The sequence below is a fragment of the Microcaecilia unicolor genome, chromosome 1 (assembly GCF_901765095.1).
Source record: "Microcaecilia unicolor chromosome 1, aMicUni1.1, whole genome shotgun sequence".
Classification (NCBI taxonomy): Eukaryota; Metazoa; Chordata; class Amphibia; order Gymnophiona; family Siphonopidae; genus Microcaecilia; species Microcaecilia unicolor.
In genome coordinates, this window is record NC_044031.1 from 435,337,881 (window position 1) to 435,360,463 (window position 22,583).

Genomic DNA, 22,583 nt, shown 5'->3' on the forward strand with positions numbered 1-22,583 from the left:
CTATGCTCTCTGGACTTGAAGGATGCCTACACACACATCCCGATACTGCCAGCTCACAGACAGTATCTGCGATTTCAGCTGGGCGCACGCCACTTCCAGTACTGTGTGCTACCCTTTGGGCTCGCCTCTGCGCCCAGGGTGTTCACAAAGTGCCTAGCTGTGGTAGCAGCGGCGCTTCGCAGGCTGGGGGTGCACGTGTTCCCATATCTCGACGATTGGCTGGTGAAGAACACATCCGAGGCAGGAGCCCTGCAGTCCATGCAGATGACTATTCGCCTCCTGGAGCTACTGGGGTTTGTGATAAATTACCCAAAGTCCCATCTTCTCCCAGTGCAGAAACTCGAATTCATCGGAGCCCTGCTGGATTCTCGGACGGCTCGCGCCTATCTCCCAGAGGCGAGGGCCAACAACTTGTTGTCCCTCGTCTCGCGGGTGCGAGCGTCCCAGCAGATCACAGCTCGGCAGATGTTGAGATTGCTGGGCCACATGGCCTCCACAGTTCATGTGACTCCCATGGCCCGCCTTCACATGAGATCTGCTCAATGGACCCTAGCCTCCCAGTGGTATCAGGCCGCCGGGGGTCTAGAGGACGTGATCCACCTGTCCACGAGTTTTCTCGAATCCCTGTATTGGTGGACGATTTGCTCCAATTTGACTCTGGGACGTCCCTTCCAAATTCCTCAGCCTCAAAAAGTGCTGACCACGGATGCGTCTCTCCTGGGATGGGGAGCTCATGTCGATGGGCTTCACACCCAAGGAAGGTGGTCCCTCCAAGAAAGCGATCTACAGATCAATCTTCTGGAGTTGCGAGCGATCTGGAACGCTCTGAAGGCTTTCAGAGATCGGCTGTCCCACCAAATTATCCAAATTCAGACAGACAATCAGGTTGCCATGTACTATGTCAACAAGCAGGGGGGCACCGGATCTCGCCCCCTGTGTCAGGAAGCCGTCAGCATGTGGCTCTGGGCTCGCCGTCAAGGCATGGTGCTCCAAGCCACATATCTGGCAGGCGTAAACAACAGTCTGGCCGACAGGTTGAGCAGGATTATGCAACCTCACGAGTGGTCGCTCAATTCCCGTGTGGTGCGACAGATCTTCCGGGCGTGGGGCACCCCCCTGGTAGATCTCTTCGCATCTCAAGTGAACCACAAGGTCCCTCAGTTCTGTTCCAGGCTTCAGGCCCACGGCAGACTGGCGTCGGATGCCTTCCTCCTGGATTGGGGGGAAGGTCTGCTGTATGCTTATCCTCCCATCCCTCTGGTGGGGAAGACTTTGTTGAAACTCAAGCAAGACCGAGGCACCATGATTCTGATTGCTCCCTTTTGGCCGCGTCAGATCTGGTTCCCTCTTCTTCTGGAGTTATCCTCCGAAGAACCGTGGAGATTGGAGTGTTTTCCGACCCTCATCACGCAGGACGAAGGGGCTCTGCTGCATCCCAACCTCCAGTCCCTGGCTCTCACGGCCTGGATGTTGAGGGCGTAGACTTTGCCTCTTTGGGTCTGCCAGAGGGTGTCTCCCGCATCTTGCTTGCTTCCAGGAAAGACTCCACTAAGAGAAGTTACTTCTTTCATTGGAGGAGGTTTGCCGTCTGGTGTGACAGCAAGGCCCTAGATCCTCGCTCTTGTCCTACACAGACCCTGCTTGAATACCTTCTCCACTTGTCGGAGTCTGGTCTGAAGACCAACTCCGTAAGGGTTCACCTTAGTGCAATCAGTGCATACCATTACCAAGTGGAAGGTAAGCCGATCTCAGGACAGCCTTTAGTTGTTCGCTTCATGAGAGGTTTGCTTTTGTCAAAGCCCCCTGTCAAGCCTCCTACAGTGTCATGGGATCTCAATGTCGTTCTCACCCAGCTGATGAAACCTCCTTTCGAGCCACTGAATTCCTGCCATCCGAAGTACTTGACCTGGAAGGTCATTTTCTTGGTGGCAGTTACCTCGGCTCGTAGAGTCAGTGAGCTTCAGGCCCTGGTAGCCCAGGCCCCTTACACCAAATTTCATCACAACAGAGTAGTCCTCCGCACTCACCCTAAGTTTCTGCCAAAGGTTGTGTCGGAGTTCCATCTGAACCAGTCAATTGTCTTGCCAACATTCTTTCCCCGTCCTCATTCCTGCCCTGCTGAACGTCAGCTGCACACATTGGACTGCAAGAGAGCATTGGCCTTCTATCTGGAGCGGACACAGCCCCACAGACAGTCCGCCCAATTGTTTGTTTCTTTTGATCCCAACAAGAGGGGAGTGGCTGTAGGGAAACGCACCATATCCAATTGGCTAGCAGATTGCATTTCCTTCACTTACGCCCAGGCTGGGCTGGCTCTTGAGGGTCATGTCACGGCTCATAATGTTAGAGCCATGGCAGCGTCGGTAGCCCACTTGAAGTCAGCCACCATGGAGGAAATTTGCAAAGCTGCGACGTGGTCATCTGTCCACACATTCACATCTCATTACTGCCTGCAGCAGGATACCCGACGCGACAGTCGGTTCGGGCAGTCAGTTCTTCAGAACCTGTTTGGGCTTTAGGATCCAACTCCACCCCCCGAGGGCCCTGTTTGTTCTGTTCCAGGCTACACTCTCAGTTAGTTGGTAAATTTTTTAGGTCAATCTCAGTTATGTCCTCGCCGTTGCGAGGCCCAATTGACCATGGTTGTTGTTTTGAGTGAGCCTGGGGGCTAGGGATACCCCATCAGTGAGAACAAGCAGCCTGCTTGTCCTCGGAGAAAGCGAATGCTACATACCTGTAGAAGGTATTCTCCGAGGACAGCAGGCTGATTGTTCTCACAAACCCGCCCGCCTCCCCTTTGGAGTTGTGTCTTCCCTTGAAGTGTATTGTCTTGCTACATACTGGACTGGCCGGCTCGAGCCGGTTTCGGGCGGGAAGACGGCCGCGCATGCGCGGTGCGCGCGGGCGCGCGAGGGCTAGCAAAGGACTTTGCTAGTGAAGTTTCCGATTGGAGGGGCTGCCGTGGACGTCACCCATCAGTGAGAACAATCAGCCTGCTGTCCTCGGAGAATACCTTCTACAGGTATGTAGCATTCGCTTTATCAGGTATGATACATAATTTTACCTTGGCACTGACTCTTGCGTTTCTCTTTTACAACTATTTCTGATTTTCTTGCAATAATTTTTTTATTGGTTGGAATGGGAGTGTCCCAGGTGATTAAACCATTTCAGTTTCCACAGTTTCTTAGGGTCATGATAACAGCATTTTTCTATTAGTATCTACATAGTTTCTAAAGCATGAGATAACGTTGCCATGTTTTATTTCTGTATAACAATTTTTTTGCTGTTAGTACTTTGCTGCCAGCTACAAGATGAGTAACCGTTTTCTAGCATTTTGTTGCAGAATCTATATGTGTGCCAGTTTTTTTCTATGGTTACTATGAACCATCTTGTCTAATGCACTGTCCTGAGCTGAACATAGGGGTTTTTTTTTTCTCATGCTCCGGTTTAAATTCACCTCTCTAATCAGTTATGTCTGGTTTTAATTGGTGTATTACTGCAGGAACACTTTTTATATTTCTTGCCTCTTGTTTTAATTCATTTGCCAATCTAATTCTTACAAAAAAAAAATTATTGTTTTGCAAATTTTCTTCTGTCCTATCTATGTTGGTAGATTCTCACTCTTTCCTTATATTTGTTGGAATGTTTGTACAAGGATGAAGACCAGTTCTGAATGTTTACAGTCATACTTAACACTTTTTGTATATTTGGATCTGATGTTGTTGAGCAGGCCTTTGATAGTTTATGTATTGCCTGTTTCTCCCTCGTCTCTTGGAATTTATGGGCTTGTATATGGTGATTCTTATTACCTTGTGGGCATGGAGCAGTTTTCTTATTTTTGCATCTGTTTTTCAAGTTTTTCTTTTTGCTATTTCAATTAGATAATAAATCCAAGCAATTTAGTTACTTCAAAACTAAGAAAATTCAAACAAGGAAAAGATAATCAAACTAAAGTCTACATCACAGAGAGAAAAACAGTGGTAATAATTCTCATAGACCACATAATTCAAAGTAGAAGGACCTAAATAAGGGGCTGTTTTATTAAAACTTAGGGCTCGCTACCGGATATCATGAACTAAGTGCCACGTGGCCCATAGGTGTAAAATAATATAATATTTAACCATCTCTCTGACCTCATTTGCACCTTTCTTTAAATTAATCACCTTACTTTCTAACTCCTCTTACTCTCTTACCTATCTATATGTTCCACCTTTGCTTATACCCTACGCTGTCAGTTAAAATGTTCTATTACGTATTATGTTGGCATTGTCAGTAGTATACTATATAGAGGCATATTTTCAAAGCACTTAGCCTTCCAAAGTTCCATAGAAACCTATGGAACTTTGGAAGGCTAAGTGCTTTGAAAATATGCCTCTATGCCATACTTGTATTGTTATTTGAACATTTACTGCTTTAATTGTCTATTGCCCATGTTTGATTTTTTTCTTACTATACACCACCTTTAGGGGCTTGTTTACTAAAGCTCAGCTCGAGTTATCTGAGCCTTGCTGCAGATAACTCGAGCTAAGCTTTAGTAAACAACCCCCTTAGTGAATTCCTTCAAAAAGGCGGTAAATAAATCCTAATAAATAAATAAAATAGGAAGCACAGCGTTTAGCACACGCTGTTAGCATATGCTAAGATTTTGTAAAAGGGCTTATAAATTATTTCTTATGGACCCATATCTACTTCACCCCTTCAGTCAATTTCATTTTACATCTGAACTTTTTTGGGGGGTAGAAGGTGGGGTGGGGGCATTTGCCCCTTTCCAAACTTTTCAGCAATAAGACCTATGATAGTGGTTTCCAAACTTGTTCCTGGAGGCAACCCAGCCAGTCTGGCTTTCAGGATATCCACAGTGATTGTTCATGAGAGAGATTTGCATGCAGTGAAGGTAGTGCATGCAAATCTCTCTCATGAATATTCATTGTGGGTATCCTGAAAACCTGACTGGCTGGGCTGCCTCCAGGACCAAGTTTGGGAACCACTGGACCTATGAGACAAACATTCTTTATTGAATACCTTCAAGTTCTTAAAAGGGAGGAGGATGATCTGTAGTGCCTTGGCTTTCTTTTATGTGGTCTAATACCAGTTAGGACAGCCATACTCCATAGGTAAGCAACGCTTCTTTTTTACACTTGGGCACCTCTATTATAGGAAACCAGATGATAGAATATCTGGTTTTAGACTAATCTTGATTGGATACTTTTCTAGATTAGCAGATGCAGGGCCCCCTGAACTCAAATGTTTCTGAGGCACTTTGGCATAATTATTTGTTTTGGGCACAGACTGACTAGGGCTGAGTGCTGCATGCCATATTGGAGGATTATCTGCATTGAAATGAAATTTGCTGTTGCCTCCCTTCCATCTGATGCTGCAGCCACCAAGTTATTCAGCATGCTGCAAGCCCTGTCACATCATGGTTGCATCGTTCTCTGTCACTAAAAAGAATACAGAGATTATATTTGGAAATTGGTAAAAGAAAAAGTAAATTGAGTAGGTACATTGCTTGATATATATATATTTTTCCCCCCAGTTGAATTCTTAGAAAGGGTACGAGAAAAAAAGAAGGGAGACATCACAGTGCTGGATCTGGGCTGTGGAAAGGGTGGAGATCTGCTGAAGTGGAGAAAAGGCAAAATCAGCAAACTTGTGTGCACAGGTAATAAAGGATCTCTTCAAGGTAGAAGTGACCTCAGCTGAACATTTTTGTTGTAAGGAAGTTTTTGTAACCTTTCCATACAGTATGAGAAAATATTACTCAGAAGTGATGTACAGTTGCATTACAACTGGATTTCTAATGTATTTACATTGTACAACTGGATTAGACAGTGTGGGGATGTAGATAAATAATGGTACAGTTCACAAATATTCATGCTGTCTGAATTTTAATCAGAAATCTCATGCAATGTTCAATATTAGAAATATTTTTAAATACCATAAAAAGGGCCCTGTTTACTAAGGTGCGCTAACGTTTTTAGCACGTGCTAAAAATTAGCGCGCACTAACCATGTAGACGCCCATATGAATATTATGGGCATCTACACGGTTGGCACAAGCTAATGCTTAGTGCACACGCAGCTTAGTAAACAGGGCCCCAAGTATCTAAACAATACATAACTGATGAATTTTCATATAAGTAGTTCATAGCAATTAACATGTAAAAGGCTAAATAAACTTCCTGATCCATATCCTAGACTGTAAAAGCTCTACCTGAGCTGTAAAAATATCCAGATAATTTTGAATGAATTCCAGAATTTTTATGAGATCTGTGAAATACTTAAGAATTCATACAGAGCAAAGTATGACAACACTCTTGATACCACGTTTATATCACAACTCATATGTTTCTTTCAGTGCTGAAGGTATCTTCTCATGGGGGGTAATAAAATCTTGGATTCCGAGAAAGAACAAACTGCAAACATAACACTGTTTACATTGTTAAAAAAGGCAGTTTGATGAAATATTAATAAACTGTAAACATGTGGCAATATTCAGGGCTGTGGAGTTGGTAGAAATGTACTAACTCCATCCAGCTTAAAAATAAAAAAAGCATAATAATATGCTAAATTTATTTTATACTTATTTATTTTGTATAATTTTATACTTTTATATATTTATTTATTTATTGCATTTGTACCCCACATTTTCCCACCTTTTTGCGGGTTCAGTGTGGACATATCTTTGTCCTGAATCTAAAGTTATATTTACCAGTACTTTAGATCCAGAACAAAAAATATACAGCCTGATATCAGTAGGAGTCGGAGCTGGAGTTGGAGTCGGACAGTGGAACATAAAGTTGAAGTTGAAGGTTTGGTGTACCAACTCCACTGCTCCGGCAGTATTTTATGTTGGCAGATTTTGCAGGGCAGCGTGGAATATTCATTGCCTATGGTAAAAAATTAGGGGTCCTTTTACTAAAGTGTGCTAATGGATTTAGTGCATGCTAATGATTAGCATACTCTAAATGGGAAGAAGCCTATTATATTCCTATGGACATTTTATTTAAAGTGCGCTAAATCTGTTTGCGTGCCTTAGTAAAAGAACCCCTTAGATTGTAAACCCTTCAGAGACAGGGAAATACCTAGAGTACCTGGAAGTAACTCACTTTGAACTATTGCCATAAAAGGTGTGAGTAAAATTCAAATAACATAAGAAATAAAAATATCAGTGGGTACAAGTAATAAGGTAGATTTTCTCCGGAAAGAAATGTTTGCATCTGTCTACTTACTTACACAAAAAGGAGTTTGTTCTTTACTTTTATTTATCAACACTGCTTTATCTTTTGCCATAGGTGTTTGTGTGACTATTTTTATTATTGATTGTTGGGAGTTGGGAGGGAGGCACAGCTAGAAGTGGTGAAACAAAAGTAATTTAAAAACAAACAAGGTAATCAATAGAAATAAAATAAAACATAGAAAATAAAATAAGATGACACCTTTTTTATTGGGCTAACTTAATACATTTCTTGATTAGCTTTCGAAGGTAGCCCTTGTTCTTCAGATCAGAAATAAGCGAATGTTGGTATATAACAGCATATATATAGATATATACTGTTATTTACCAACATTTGCTTATTTCTGAGCTGATGAAAAAGGGTTATCTTCAAAAGCTAATAAAAAAATGTATTGTTAGCCCAATAAAAAAGGTGTCATCTTATTTTCTATATTTTATTTTATTTTATTTCTGTTGATTACCTTTAAAAGTGGACTAATAATGGCTACCACATCGCTCTACTCAAAACAAACAAAAACTACAGATGCTCTTATAAATGAATTCTACCTGTCATTTGGATGTTCATAATGTATTTACTTTTCCAGGGAAGGCTTATTGGCACCCTCTTAGTCCTATGAGGTTGACTTAAAGATATGATACATTTTTCTTTAGATATATTTAACTTCCTTTTTATAAATAGTTGGATCTGTGTATATGCTCAGCAGACCTTCATGTACTGTTCTGTGTTGGAGGCTTAGTCCTGAGGTATGTATGTTGGAGAATACCTGCTTTCTGTCTGTAATGCAGTGATAACTAGTCCTTCATGACCTGACCACCTAGTGGTGTTAGCGCTTGGATTTTTCTTTGTGACACTACATGAAGATGGAATGAAATGTACTAAAACTACCCCATACCCATCTACACAATGATAAAGAAACTCTAGTGCACATATGACCATAGTTTGATTCTCTTTATGTTATGTTTATTTTTATAGACCTAGCTGATGTTTCTATACAGCAGTGCCAGCAACGTTACAAAGAAATGAAGAACCGAAGCCGTTACAATGAGCATATCTTTAGTGCAGAATTTATTACTGCTGATTCCACTAAGGTATCTTTCTTCTTTACTTATTTCGGGCTACTCTGTAGTCATTTATGTATTATATCTGTTTTGGTTAATAAAATTTCAGCTTTCAAAGTAAGCCATACATTCTTTCTTCAAATGCCCAGATGAGTTATATATTAAATATAAATTATTTAAAATAAATATTGCAGTGATGATAAACCATAAAATGTAAAATAACAAACTTTACAAACACAAAATATACAAAATAACAACCCATCTGTATCTAAAGGTAATTTTTCTGCAGACAAAATTTGTTTTCTTTTGTTTTGTCATACTAAAATAATTTCAGCTAAAGAAAATGCCGCTAAAGCTAGCTGCCTGTTTTTGCTCTCTGGCTGTTGAATAGTGGTGGTTTAATATCGATCTATTGCTGTTATTTTCATCAGGGTTTGGGGTTTATTCCAGCTGGCTACTTTTTACCCGGCCCATTGGTAGACCGGAGTAATTTGAGCATGGTCACTGCATAGAATGCTTGCAAAACCAGTCGGACAGGTTCTGAGGATTGACCACCAAAATGCTATTTATTTATTTATTTATTTGAGAACATTTATATCCCACATATTCCCACTAAGACAGGCTCTATGTGGCTAACAGTGTTTTAATAAAAGAACATCATAACAATTCTAGTACAACACAAAGTATAAGGTACATAAAGGAGGGAAGGAACAACAGAAGAAACGAAAGAGGGATACCAAGAGGTTAAGCAGCGGAGGAGTATGATCTATCACAAAGATAAGTCTTGAGGGATTTTTTATTTATTTATTTTTTCTTTAATTTTAAATTACAATAATCAACGATTCCCTTGTACAGAAATACAGGTAGAAATAATATAGTAACACTCCAAGCAACCATATGTAGACATTTAAGAAACTATATAGAGAAAAAAAAGAAAAAAGATTCTGAAATTAGAGTGTATTTATACAAGCATTGTAAAATCTTTCTTAGACCCCAATAAATAGTAGAGGGGGAAAATGAATTAGAGAAGTAACAAAACAAGAGTGTGGATTAAAGTCCTGAATAGGTCAAATGGTAGGAGCTGCTTGATACGCTTGAGAGACCTCGTGGAGAGGAGCATTTGCTTCGTTATAGACGAAACTTGAAGGTCAAGAGTCAAGTGCCAGGATGACCCCAAGTAGCTTCATGCTAGTTGCGATAGAGATGGAGAAGTCCTGCGCAGCCACCGTGCCCGGTATGGATTTATAGAATTGCTATAAACATAACACTAGTTATTTCACTTCAGTTCTCGAATCTGGACTTTTCGGCATTGCCGTTTTGGCGTTGCCATTTCAGCGCCGTCAAAACAGTGCCGAACTTAGGGGTTGCAAGAATTTTGGACGTAGGCAAAAGTCCTCTACTTCTTCCTCCCCCCCTCTCACACTGTCTTTTGGTATTGCAGGGCTGTGCCTCCTACTGCAGCCAGGGGATCATATGCTGCCGGGGGAGGGGGGGGGGAGTTTGGGCAGAAAGGAGATATGGACCACCTGGGCCAGGCCATAACACTCTTCTGCCCAAGGATATCTGCTGCAGTAAACAGACAGAGCATACTCCTAATGAATACCGGAGGTCAATGCGGGGAAGGGGGGAAGAAGTAGAAAACCTTTGCCTGTATCCAGAATTCCAGGCCGCCCAAAATTCTTGCAGCCTTCAGTTCTGTGCCATTTTCATAGCGCTGAAATGGCAATGCCAGAAGCTTCATGTACCCCCTCAATGCTTGCCCAGCTTGTTAGACATAAAGTTGTTCTTCTATTAGTGTGTTTATTCTTTTTTAATACATACATTTCTATTTTTCTTAAATTTTTCTTTCTTATATACTGGTGAAAAAAAATCCTTTCACTGCTCTGAACTGCTTAGTACTTAAAGGTGTGTTTATGCTGCCAAAAATCTTTATATGTTTTTTTTTTTCTTTTGTTGCCATTTTATGTTAAAATATTTAACCACTTAAATTTCCTCTAAGAGTCTGGCCTTCCTATGCTCTACCAGAAGTATTCAATTATCTTATCAAATAATTTTGGTTCACTTAAACCTATGATCATAGGATTCAAACATGAGGTACATGTATCCTGAGGGGTGTGCAAGACATCAGCAGGGGGGATATGTGGTGTCCAGCAAGATGGAAAAGCAGCCAGTATAAGCCTCCCCAGCCCATGCCATGACCTTCTCCTCTGTTCTTTTGCTCGGCTCGCTGCCTTCACAGGTCTGTGGCAGGAGCAATGTAAAGACACACAAGACCCTTTCCTCGCACATGGTGCTGCTAGCTATGCTGATTCCCCCCTCCCCCTGATTTAAATTTAAGCATCGGAGGGGTGTGACTGGCAGAGCTGGTCGTAGTGTGGGAAAGGAAATGGTCCCTCATGTTTTCCCATTGATTTTATTGCTGATACCGCTGCCAGCCTGCCACAACCTGGGAAGGCTACATCTTTTTTGAGATACAGTGACCAGAATTGAATGCAATAATCAAGGTGAGGTCGCACCATAAATCGATACAGAGGATATATAATATTCTTGATCTTATTTGCCATCCCTTTCCTAATAATTCCTAGTATCCTGTTTGCGTTTTTGGCCACCACTGCACACTTACGCAGAAGATTTCAATATATTGTCTACAGCGACATCTTGGATCTTTTTCTTGGGTTCTGGCCCTAAGGTGCACCCTAAGGTGCACCCTTTCCTCCACTGCTAACGCCAGACTCCGTTCCTTTTATCTTACTGCACCTTATGCCTGGAATAGACTTCCTGAGCCCGGTACGTCAAGCTCCATCTCTGGCTGTCTTCAAATCTAAGCTAAAAGCTCACCTTTTTGATGCTGCTTTTAACTCCTAACCCTTGTTCACTTGTTCAGAACCCTTATTTTATCATCCTCACTTTAATATTCCCTTATCTCTTGTTTGTTCTGTCTGTCTGTCCAAATTAGATTGTAAGCTCTGTCGAGCAGAGACTGTCTCTTCATGTTCAAGTGTACAGCGCTGCGCACGTCTAGTAGCGCTATAGAAATGATAAGTAGTAGTAAGGTGGACCCTAGCATCATGTAACAGTGATTTGGATTATTCTTCCCCATGTGCATCACTTGGCATTTGTCCATATTAAATTTCAGGAGAACCCAATAGACTTTAACTTCAAGCCACAGGAAACCTAGTGGATGTCATCAAGGTCACGCCTCAGCTCGCTCAATCTCTCCGCTCATGGTTAATTTGGTCCAATTTGGCTCTAGGACTACAGTTCTAAATTCCACCTCCACAATGAATTCTGACCACAGATGCATCCAACCTGGGCTAGTGAAATGTAGATAGGCTTCACACTCAAGGGACCCAGGAAGTCACTTTTCATATCAATCTCCTTGAACTTTGGGCGATTTGGAATGCTCTAAAGGCTTTTGGAGATTGGCTTGAGCACCAATCATTTTGATAGAAACAGGTTATCAGGTTGCAATGTAATTTGTCAACAAGTGGGGGGTGGGGGGGGGTACAGGATCCTACCCCTTGAATCAGGAAACAGTCAGAATGTGGCATTGGGACCTCATCTGTGGCATGATTCTCAGAGCTACATACCTGGCAGGCAAGGAAAACAGTCTGACAGACAGGCTAAGCAGGGTCATGCAATCACATAGGTGGTCTCTCAATATGGGCATAGCCTGCGAGATTTGAGTGTAGGACACCCCTTCAGTGGATCTCTTTCACTCAGCTTAATAACAGTTCCTCATTACTGCTCCAGACTCAGATCACATGGCAGATTAGAAACCAGATGCCTTCCTCCTACATTGGGGGGTAAGGTATCCTTTATGCATATCCTCTCATCCCTCTAATAGGGAAGACTTTGTTGAAACTCAGACAAGACCAGGGAACCATGATCGTAATCGCAACCTACTGGTCGAGACAGATCTGGTTCCCTCTACCTCTTGACTCCTATCAATAATGAGTAACATTAAAAGTAAATGAGCACATTAAGAATTTGATTCCATTTATCAAGAAAATCAGCATCATCTTTGAACACCTGCTGTTCTTTCAACATCCTAAAACCTCTCACGGTTCAGTTTTGCAGTATTCGGCTAGAACAGTTGCATTAATCTTCAAATTTAAAAGTTCAATCCAAGATGAAGAATCATTACCCTCAATCTCCTTAATGTTGAAATGGGAAGGTCCAGATAGCAAGTTCTAGCCTCACTCTTAGTAAATCCATACACAGTTTTCCACTGACTGGTGGCCATTCTGGTAAATTGTAAATGTCTTAACAGGAAAAGAGAGACCAAACCCAATATCCAAAAAGATCTCTCATTAGTACTCGTGTTCACATTTATTATCAAAAAATGAAGACTTCCCACAGAATTCAAGAAGCAATTATACTCTTCAATCCATGTTAACTTCTAGCATGGATTCTTAAAGTGCTCGATAGAGGCACAGAGAAAAACATTGTTCTTTGCATTTCTGAACCCAGTCCAGTGGAACCCGTTTTGCCACTGCCTATGGCTTCATCAGGGTCTCGTGTATAAAGAGGCATCCAATCTAAAATAAAAAATAATATAAAATCGCTACAAAAGTACTCGACTAAATCACCAAGCTAAAAAATGTGAACTTCAGCCAGGTAAGAGGTATGGGCTTTGCTTGGCAAAGATATATTGGCTAGCTTTTAGTCACTGCCTTGAGGTATTGGAGCAGTGATCTCATGGATTGGAGCTCAGATGCAGCTTCCTGAAACAGTGTGCTACCCTGATAGGCTTTTCCTGATTTACTACCTGGCTTCCGATCAGTTCAAGCTTCTCCTATTAACCTACAAATGCACTCGATCTGCAGCCCCTCCTTACCTCTCTACCCTCATCTCCCCCTACGTTCCTACCCGTAACCTCCGCTCTCAAGACAAATCCCTCCTTTCAGTACCCTTCTCCACCACCGCCAACTCCAGGCTCCGCCCTTTCTGCCTCGCCTCACCCCATGCCTGGAATAAACTCCCTGAGCCCATACGTCAGGCCCCCTCCCTGCCCATCTTCAAAGCCCTGCTCAAAGCCCACCTCTTCAATGTCGCCTTCGGCACCTAACCACCATACCTCTATTCAGAAATCTAGACTGCCCCCACTTGACACTTGACATTTCACATTTTAGATTGCAAGCTACTTTGAGCAGGGACTGTCCTTTGTTAAACTGTACAGTGTTGCGTAACCCTAGTAGCGCTCTAGAAATGTTAAGTAGTAGTAGTACCTCTGGACTTATCCTCCAAAGAACCGTGGAGGTTGGATTGCTTTACGACTCTCATTATGCAAAACGAGGAGTCTCTTCTGCATTCCAACCTCCAGACCCTAGCCCTCACAGCCTGGATGTTGAGAGCATAGAATTTGCCTCCTTGCAAATGCCTGAGGGTGTCTCCAAGATATTGCTGTCTTCCAGAAAATATTCCACCAAGAGGTGTTAACCTTTAAGTGGAGGGAGTTTGCCGTCTGGTGTGAGGGCAAAGCCCTAGATCCACTTATTTGCTCTACACAAAAACTGCTTGAATACCTCCTACACCTTTCTGAGTCTGGTTTGAAAACCAACTCTTTAAAGATTCATCTTTCTGCAATCGGTGCTTATCACCACGTGGGAAGCAAGTCCATCTCTGTATGACCTCTAGTTGTTTGGTTCATGAGAGATTTGATATTGACAAAGCCCCCTCTCAAACCTCTCAACATCATCCTCACCCAGCTGATGAAACCTCCTCTTGAATCCTGTCATCTGAAGTACCTGACCTAGAAGGTCTTGTTTTTGTTGGCAGCTTGCCAAGTCAGTGAGCTCCAGGCGCTAGTAGCCTATCCACCTTACATCAGATTTCATCATAACAAGGTAGTTCTCTGCATGTATCCTAAGTTCCTTCCTAAAGTGTTGTCAGAGTTTCATCTTAACCAGTTGGTTGTCTTGCCAACATTCTTCCCAAAACCTCATGCCCACCCTGGCAAAAGTACATTTCATACCTTGGACTGAAAGAGAGCCTTAGCCTTTTATATGGAGCAGACTAAAGCCCAAAGGCGTCCATCCAACTTTTTGTTTCTTTTGACCCAAACAGGATTGGGATAGCCATCGGTAAGCACACTTTGTCCAATTGGCTGGCAGATTGGATCTCCTCTTACGGCCAGGCTGGGCTGACACTTGAGGGCCATATCATGACTCTTGATGTCAGAGCCATGGCTGCATCAGTAGCCCACTTGGTCAGCTTCCATTGAGGAGATATACAAGGTTGCAACGTGGTCTTTGCTCCACACTTTCACATCTCATTACTGCCTTGAGTACAATACCTGATGCAACAGTCTGTTTGGCCAGATAGTCCTGCAAAATTTGGTGTCTAGAATCCAGCCGAGTCTCCTAGGCCCCTCTTCTATTCTATTCCCAGCTGCACCTCCACAAGCAGTTTCTATATCAGTTAAGGTTAATTGGTTTCAGGTTAGTCTTGCCATTGCGAGACTCTATTCTCCTAGCGTTGTTTTCGGTGAGCCTGGTGGCTAGGAATTCTCAAATATAATGAGTAAACCACCCTGCTTGTCATTGGAGAAAGCAAATTTACTTACCTGTAACAGATGTTCTCCGAGGACAGCAGGACAAGTATCCTTACCCCCCCCCCCCCCGCCTCCCCTTGGAGTTTAATTCTTTTTAGCTTTTTCATGTTACTGAGGGTCCTGAGCTTGCGGGTTGGGTAGGAAGACACTCTTGCATGCACGGTGGGGCTGCTGCCAAAAGCCTCTTAAAGATATAGTGCATTGGGCAGCATCCACACTGAGCTCCGTTGGGATGATGTCACCCTAGTGTAAGGGTACCTGCCCTGCTGTCTTTGGAGAACACCTGCTTCAGGTAAGTAACTTCACTTTGATATCTGTTATATTCCTAAGCAAACTCAGATTGCAAACAAAGCTGGTGTAGAGATGGATAATTGGGCTCCATCTGATTTCCTATATTTAACAAAATGTCTTGAACACTCAGGATTTTATTTGTAAGTAGTAACCCTGTTGTCTCTGAGAAGGATAAAATTTTGGTATTGTTATTTTCAGAAAAGGGCCTATTTGTAGCTTGATATTACAGGTATTTCCAGATGTATTTCAAGGCAAAAAGTAACACATCTATTGTTCCAGTAACAGTTCCCATTACAATTCAAAAGAAAAATCAAGCACATCCAAACCAGTACCAAAACCCACCCTCCCCACCCACCCTAGCACAGACTGAATCCCTCCACCAAATAGTCCACCAGAGGTTCCTTCAGCCTAGAGGAGAACTCCCCCCACCCTTCCTCACAGAACAAAGTATTACCTGCAATTGTGCCATTCTGCAGCCCCTGGGTCACAACAGCCCCTCCAGCGATCTGTAAGTCTTTCAAGCTCTGCCACAACTTTTACTCGTAGATACCAGTCCTCTAAAGTAAGTCCCAAGGTCTGTTTCCAGTGTGCAGCAATTTCATACTTGGCTGCAGCAAGGCACAGTCTCTTCAACCTCCTCTGCCATTTATGACCCCCTCGTCAGTCCAATCAATACCTAACAAACAAAACTTAGGGCAGTGAATCACAGTGCTCCAAAAATGCTGGATTTTCATACAGGCCCACCAAACATGACATTTCTCCCCTCCTGCTCAGAGTGCCAACAGAGGTCAGTAGCAACAGTAGGGAACATCGCTTTTAGTTTAGCTGGGGTTAAATACTAGTGGGTAACAACTTTATAAGCATTCTGTTCAATATACCTATCAAAGTTTTCTGAAGTACTTTAAAAACAGCTTGTCCTCATGCTAAACTACTCTCCCAAATACCTTTCCCACTGTAACATAAAGTTAAAACGTTTACATTCCTGACTCCTCAAAAATTTATAAATAAGAGATAGCTGCTGTTTAAATTTCCCTAGTGCTAGCTAAAGATTCTCCCAAGTGTTCAATATCATCAGGGTTATCACGCAACCACTCCTGGGCACCCACATATTGTTTCACTTGCAAACAGGAAACAAGTTTTGAGAGTCTAAGTTGTACTGGTTCTGCCCTCCCCCCACCAAAAAAAAAGGAGGGTTCAAACTGAATAGGTGCCAAGGAGGAAACACAAATTTTGCACCCAGTCTTGTCTTGACCAAACTCCAAACATGAAGAAGATGACTTGTGAAGAGGTTAGAAAAAGATGGAGTGAGGTATTTTGGCAACATTAAGATCTACAACAAATATTTCAGCGCAAAATGCAGAAAGCCATGCTGTTCCAAGACTACAGCTCAGGTGACTCCTCCCAATCCATCAACTGTTGCAACTGGGAAGCCCAGTAATATGAAACAAGGTTAGGAACTGCCTGTCCCCCAAGCTCCGCTGGGCACCACAACAACTCTTTCGCTAGCCGTGGTCCTTTCCCCGCCCAAATGAATCTCACTAAATCCCTCTGGATCTTACGCAGCTGCTGGTGTGGTACCAAGATAGGCAGTGTGTGAAAAGAAAAAGACGAGGAAGAATATTCATCTTCACAACTGAAATCCGGCCCCACCATGACAACCAACCCTCCTACCAACGCGAAATATCTGCTTTGATCTGCTTTAACAATAATAATAATAATAATAATCATAAAGCATACTTAAATCCCTTATAAGGTGCACTCTAAGATACTGAAAATGACCCCGGGCCTATCAAAATGGAAAGCTCTCTTGGAGTCAAGGTAATGCCCAGCAACTCAGATTTATCATAATTGACTTTAAATCCAGCCAGAGGTCCATAATCAATAAACTCCTTTAAAAGCACAGGCAAAGAAATCTCAGGGTGTTTAACATAAAGTAGTATATTATCTGCAAAAAGAGCAAAGGGGAAAAGGATAGTGATAGGAGTGTACTACCGTCCGCCTGGCCAGGACGAACAGACGGATGCGGAAATGTTAAAGGAAATCAGGGACGCAAACAAACTGGGCAACACAATAATAATGGGGGATTTCAATTACCCGCATATAGACTGGGTTAATGTAACATCTGTATACGCAAGGGACATAAGATTTCTTGGGCCGCTGGACGAAAATGGTGTTAAAGGGGCGATCAAGGAGGACAAAGCCGTAGCAGAGAAATTAAATGAATTCTTTGCTTCGGTCTTCACCGAGGAGGATTTGGGGTGGACACCGGTGCCGGAAAGAATATTTGAAGCGGGGGAGTCGGAAAAACTAAACAAATTCTCTGTAACCTTGGAGGATGTAATGGGTCAGTTCAGCAAGCTGAAGAGTAGTAAATCACCGGGACCTGATGGTATTCATCCCAGAGTATTAATAGAACTAAAAAATGAACTTGCGGAGCTACTGTTAGAAATATGCAATCTGTCCCTAAAATCGAGTGTAGTACCGGAAGACTGGAGGGTAGCCAATGTTACTCCGATTTTTAAGAAGGGTTCCAGAGGAGATCCGGGAAATTATAGACCGGTGAGTCTGACGTCGGTGCCGGGCAAGATGGTGGAGGCTATTATTAAGAATAAAATTGCAGAGCATATACAAAAACATGGACTGATGAGACAAAGTCAGCACGGATTTAGTGAAGGGAAGTCTTGCCTCACCAATCTAATGCATTTTTTTGAGGGGGTAAGCAAACATGTGGACAATGGGGAGCCGGTTGATATTGTATATCTGGATTTTCAGAAGGCGTTTGACAAAGTGCCGCACGAAAGACTCCTGAAGAAATTGCAGAGTCATGGAATCGGAGGTAGGGTATTATTATGGATTAAGAACTGGTTGAAAGATAGGAAGCAGAGAGTAGGATTGCGTGGCCAGTATTCTCAGTGGAGGAGGGTAGTTAGTGGGGTCCCGCAGGGGTCTGTGCTGGGTCCGTTGCTTTTTAATGTATTTATAAATGACCTAGAGATGGGAATAACTAGTGAGGTAATTAAATTCGCCGATGACACAAAATTATTCAGGGTCGTCAAGTCGCAGGAGGAATGTGAACGATTACAGGAGGACCTTGCGAGACTGGGAGAATGGGCGTGCAAGTGGCAGATGAAGTTCAATGTTGACAAGTGCAAAGTGATGCATGTGGGTAAGAGGAACCCGAATTATAGCTACGTCTTGCAAGGTTCCGCGTTAGGAGTTACGGATCAAGAAAGGGATCTGGGTTTCGTCGTCGATGATACGCTGAAACCTTCTGCTCAGTGTGCTGCTGCGGCTAGGAAAGCGAATAGAATGTTGGGAGTCCAGGTGTGCGGATGTTATAATGCCGTTGTATCGCTCCATGGTGCGACCGCACCTGGAGTATTGTGTTCAGTACTGGTCTCCGTATCTCAAAAAAGATATAGTAGAATTGGAAAAGGTACAGCGAAGGGCGACGAAAATGATAGTGGGGATGGGACGACTTTCCTACGAAGAGAGGCTGAGAAGGCTAGAGCTTTTCAGCTTGGAGAAGAGACGGCTGAGGGGAGATATGATAGAAGTGTATAAAATAATGAGTGGAATGGATCGGGTGGATGTGAAGCGACTGTTCACGCTATCCAAAAATACTAGGACTAGAGGGCATGAGTTGAAGCTACAGTGTGGTAAATTTAAAATGAATCGGAGAAAATTTTTCTTCACCCAACGTGTAATTAGACTCTGGAATTCGTTGCCGGAGAACGTGGTACGGGCGGTTAGCTTGACGGAGTTTAAAAAGGGGTTAGATAGATTCCTAAAGGACAAGTCCATAGACCGCTATTAAATGGACTTGGAAAAATTCCGCATTTTTAGGTATAACTTGTCTGGAATGTTTTTACGTTTGGGGAGCGTGCCAGGTGCCCTTGACCTGGATTGGCCACTGTCGGTGACAGGATGCTGGGCTAGATGGACCTTTGGTCTTTCCCAGTATGGCACTACTTATGTACTTATGTACTTATTGGTTGTGTCAGCAACCGATAGGCCTAAAATATCCAGATTATCCTGAATCTTCTGAATGAAGGGCTCAACTGAAATAGCAAAAAGCAACAGGGACAAATAGCACCCCTGGATAGTGCTTTGGCCTATCAAAAAGGAATCTGTATACGCTCTGTTATGACTTACTTGGGCCATGGGGGCCTCATAAAACTTATGCATCCAAGTGTTAAAGTGGCTCCAAAACCCAATCTTGTGCATAACAGCCCATAAAAACTGCCAATTCACCCTGTCAAAGGCCTTTTCTGCACCAATAGCTAACAAAGCCACTTTGTTTTTAGACCATTGGGCATGCCACAAAAGATGCAAAGTCTGCACATTGTCAGCCACTTGCCTGCTTCGAATAAAGCCCGCTTGACAGGGTAAATCGAGTCTGAGAAAATAAACAGCAAGACTGTCAGCCAACACCTTGGCAATTAGTTTAACGTCTATATTAAGCAAGGTTATCGGCCTATAGGAACTACAGACCGCAGGGTCCTTACCGGGCTTAGCAGTGACTTTTATGGCCTCCTCCCTTATAGGAGGGAGAGATTCTCCTTGGAGCCAACTATTTGCAACCCTGGCCAATAAAGGAACAATATCCCCTTGAACAAGGTTATAAAATTGGGAGGAAAGACCTTCTAAACCTGGGACCTTCCCAGCTGGTAAACCCTTGTTAGCCGTACTAAGTTCTGAGCCCATTACCAGTATCAAAGTAGGCAGAGTTGATAGTGTCTAAGTTCCTCTGGATATCAACCACCTCTGCAGCGGACTCTTGGGTGTACAAGTGTTTATAGAAAAGAAAAAATTGATTTCTGATTTCAGAGTCGGTGTAAACAATCTTGGTCTCCCGCCCTTTTATCTTATGTATAGTGTGAGATACCCAACGCTGCCTCAAATGATGAGCAAGTAGGGTACTGTCAGCATTTGCCCTTATACAGATCAGGTTCTGACTGGAAAGTTAGCCTACACAAAGGCCTCTGGGAAATATTACAAGCAGTCCTGAACACTTCTGGTATGATCCCTGGTGATGTTAGTGTAAACAGGATGCCTCCTGCCTTTTGGGCTTAGTTTTGCATGTCTTAAGCACCCGTACTTTAAGAAAAGGAGGCCAGAATCAATGCTCAGGAAGAACAATAGGACCCAGACAACTGGTCTCCAAGAAATTGGCTTCAAAGAATCCACTCCTCTTGGGTAATCGAGTCATCAGCTCAAACAAAGAAATTATTACACAGGAATATGCTGGAAAAAGGGAGCTGAGGGATGTAAAAGGACACATTCAGACCCAGGAAAAAGGTGTACCCACACCCAGCACACATACACCCTCCTACCTGCAGACCTTCTTTCTGAGAAAGCCATTCCATACACGTCCCCGTGCTGAGCCCAACAGAAGGACAAGCACATACACACTCAGGCATGCCCCACACCTTCACATCCCCCTCCTCAGCCCAACAGAAGGACAGGCACACATGCTCTTAGAGACACACAAAGAAGCAGAGAGACAGGCAGACTCAGACCCACAGCACCCGCTGCAATACATTTCTGCCCTGCTGTAAGCCTAATTTTATATAAAATACCTTTTCCCCCACCTTTGTGTATTGTTTTATTGTGCAACGAAACCCACTGCCATTAAGAAGTGGACTCAGGACCAGGACAAGGAACCTAGACCCAGAAGTGAGCCAAAGCTTCGACCTCTGTGGACCCTAGATCATAACAGACAGGTACCAGCACAGTTCCCAAACTAAAAAAACTTTTTCTGTTTTAAACATATTTGCTTAAAATCAATCTCATCCACTTGCTGTTGTTGAAGCAACTTGCTAAATAGCCCCCGGTCCATACTCAACTGATGATGTTTTTCCAGCTCCCTCAACAGTTCTCTCAACTGGAGAGACTCTTATCTTGGGACTGCTTCTTTTGCACACCTCATTTAATCAAATGGCCCTGCACTACAGCCTTAAGTGTCCTACTTAATCTGTTCGGAAACCACAGGAAGGTCGTTGCAAGCTAAGTAATCTTGATTAACCTTCTGTATAGCCACAGAAACAAGCTTGTCATGGAACAGACATTCGTTTAGGTTCCAAAAACCTTGATGCCGCAAATTGTTCCCATCCCCTAGAGAAACCCAAATGAGAGCATTGTCAGATTGATGAACGTTTTCAATCTTGGAGACCTGCAACCTTCCCCACATGTTCCTAGACAACCAAAGCAAATCCATACGGGTTTACGTACCAGTAGCATGAGAATAAAAGGAATAATTCTTTTGGGCAGGATGTTGGATCTTCTAGATGTCCAACAAATCAAGCTTAAGGAGAACTGGTCAAACACAGGGTCAGGAGCTATATTAAAATTCTCTCCCAGGACAGCACCACCTTTAATAAATGGTAAAAGCTGTATGTGAGAGATCCAAAAAAAAAAGTTGCCTGGCCCATGTTCAGAGCCTAAACAGTTCTCAAAGTAACATTACAACCCTGCAACTTCCCCTTGATAGCAATACATCATCCTGCCAGATCTCGATATACCTCCTCTAATACCCAGGAAAGACCCGTGCAAATTAAAATTACTCCCCCCCCCCCCCCCCCCCCCCCCCCCGGGCTACTGTTAGCAAAAGTCTGACCAAATTCTCTCTGGTGTACAAAGCGCTGACCATGTTTCTTCATATGGGTTTCTTGCAAAAACAAGGCACAAGGGGTGGAAGATGACAACCAAAAATGTCCCAAGATGACAACCAAAATAAACTCCAGAAGTCCAATTCTTCTAAAAACATAAAACCTTTATTCTCCAAATTACACAGAATACGTGGACAATCTTGACCCAACACAGGCCATGTTTTGGCTGCAAACTGTTTTCAGGGGTCTCTTTCAGAAGTGCTGTGGGGAAATTGGAGAATAATGTGTCAAGGAATCACACAACTGTTGTCTGTAGGAATAAGTCTAAACGGCTCAGTGTCATAGCAGTATCATTTTCTACAAAAACACCACATCCCAGGAGAGCCACTGCAATTCCTTGAACACAATGCTGCATTTCCCTGCATCATTTAACCTTTCACATTCCAGGACCCCGTCTTGAACCCACTGCCTCCTTCCCCCATCACCAGCCCTTCTAATCGCTGATTCAGAGATACCAGGGTCAGCTCAAAAAAGACAAGACGAATGTACCCACAGGCAGAATGGTTCATACAAATATATCTCTCTTTATCTCTGTTATTGCATCATAAACAGTCTTAAATACCATATTGAACATAGTCCCATCTAGTTCAAAAACTCCTGAAAAGCCTAACAAGGCAAGAAAATGATTACCACTACAATCAAGTTTTTACTACTAGCTCCGGATGATGGCGGAGCTGCAACTGATCCAGCCTCTGCAGACAAATAAGAGCAACTGAACATTTTGAGAGGCTGCTAGGCTTCCACCACTGTCTGCACCTTTCTCATGTTTC

The 22,583-nt window shown here is 43.0% G+C and overlaps 1 protein-coding gene across 1 annotated transcript in view; it reads left to right on the forward strand.

The window, feature by feature from the left end:
* Window positions 1–22,583, forward strand: part of RNMT (RNA guanine-7 methyltransferase) — a 96,515-nt gene that overhangs the window by 26,039 nt on the left and 47,893 nt on the right. The window contains exons 3-4 of the mRNA XM_030186633.1: window positions 5,537–5,662; window positions 8,210–8,325. Coding sequence (XP_030042493.1) covers window positions 5,537–5,662; window positions 8,210–8,325 — 242 coding nt within the window. The remainder of the gene's footprint in view (window positions 1–5,536; window positions 5,663–8,209; window positions 8,326–22,583) is intronic.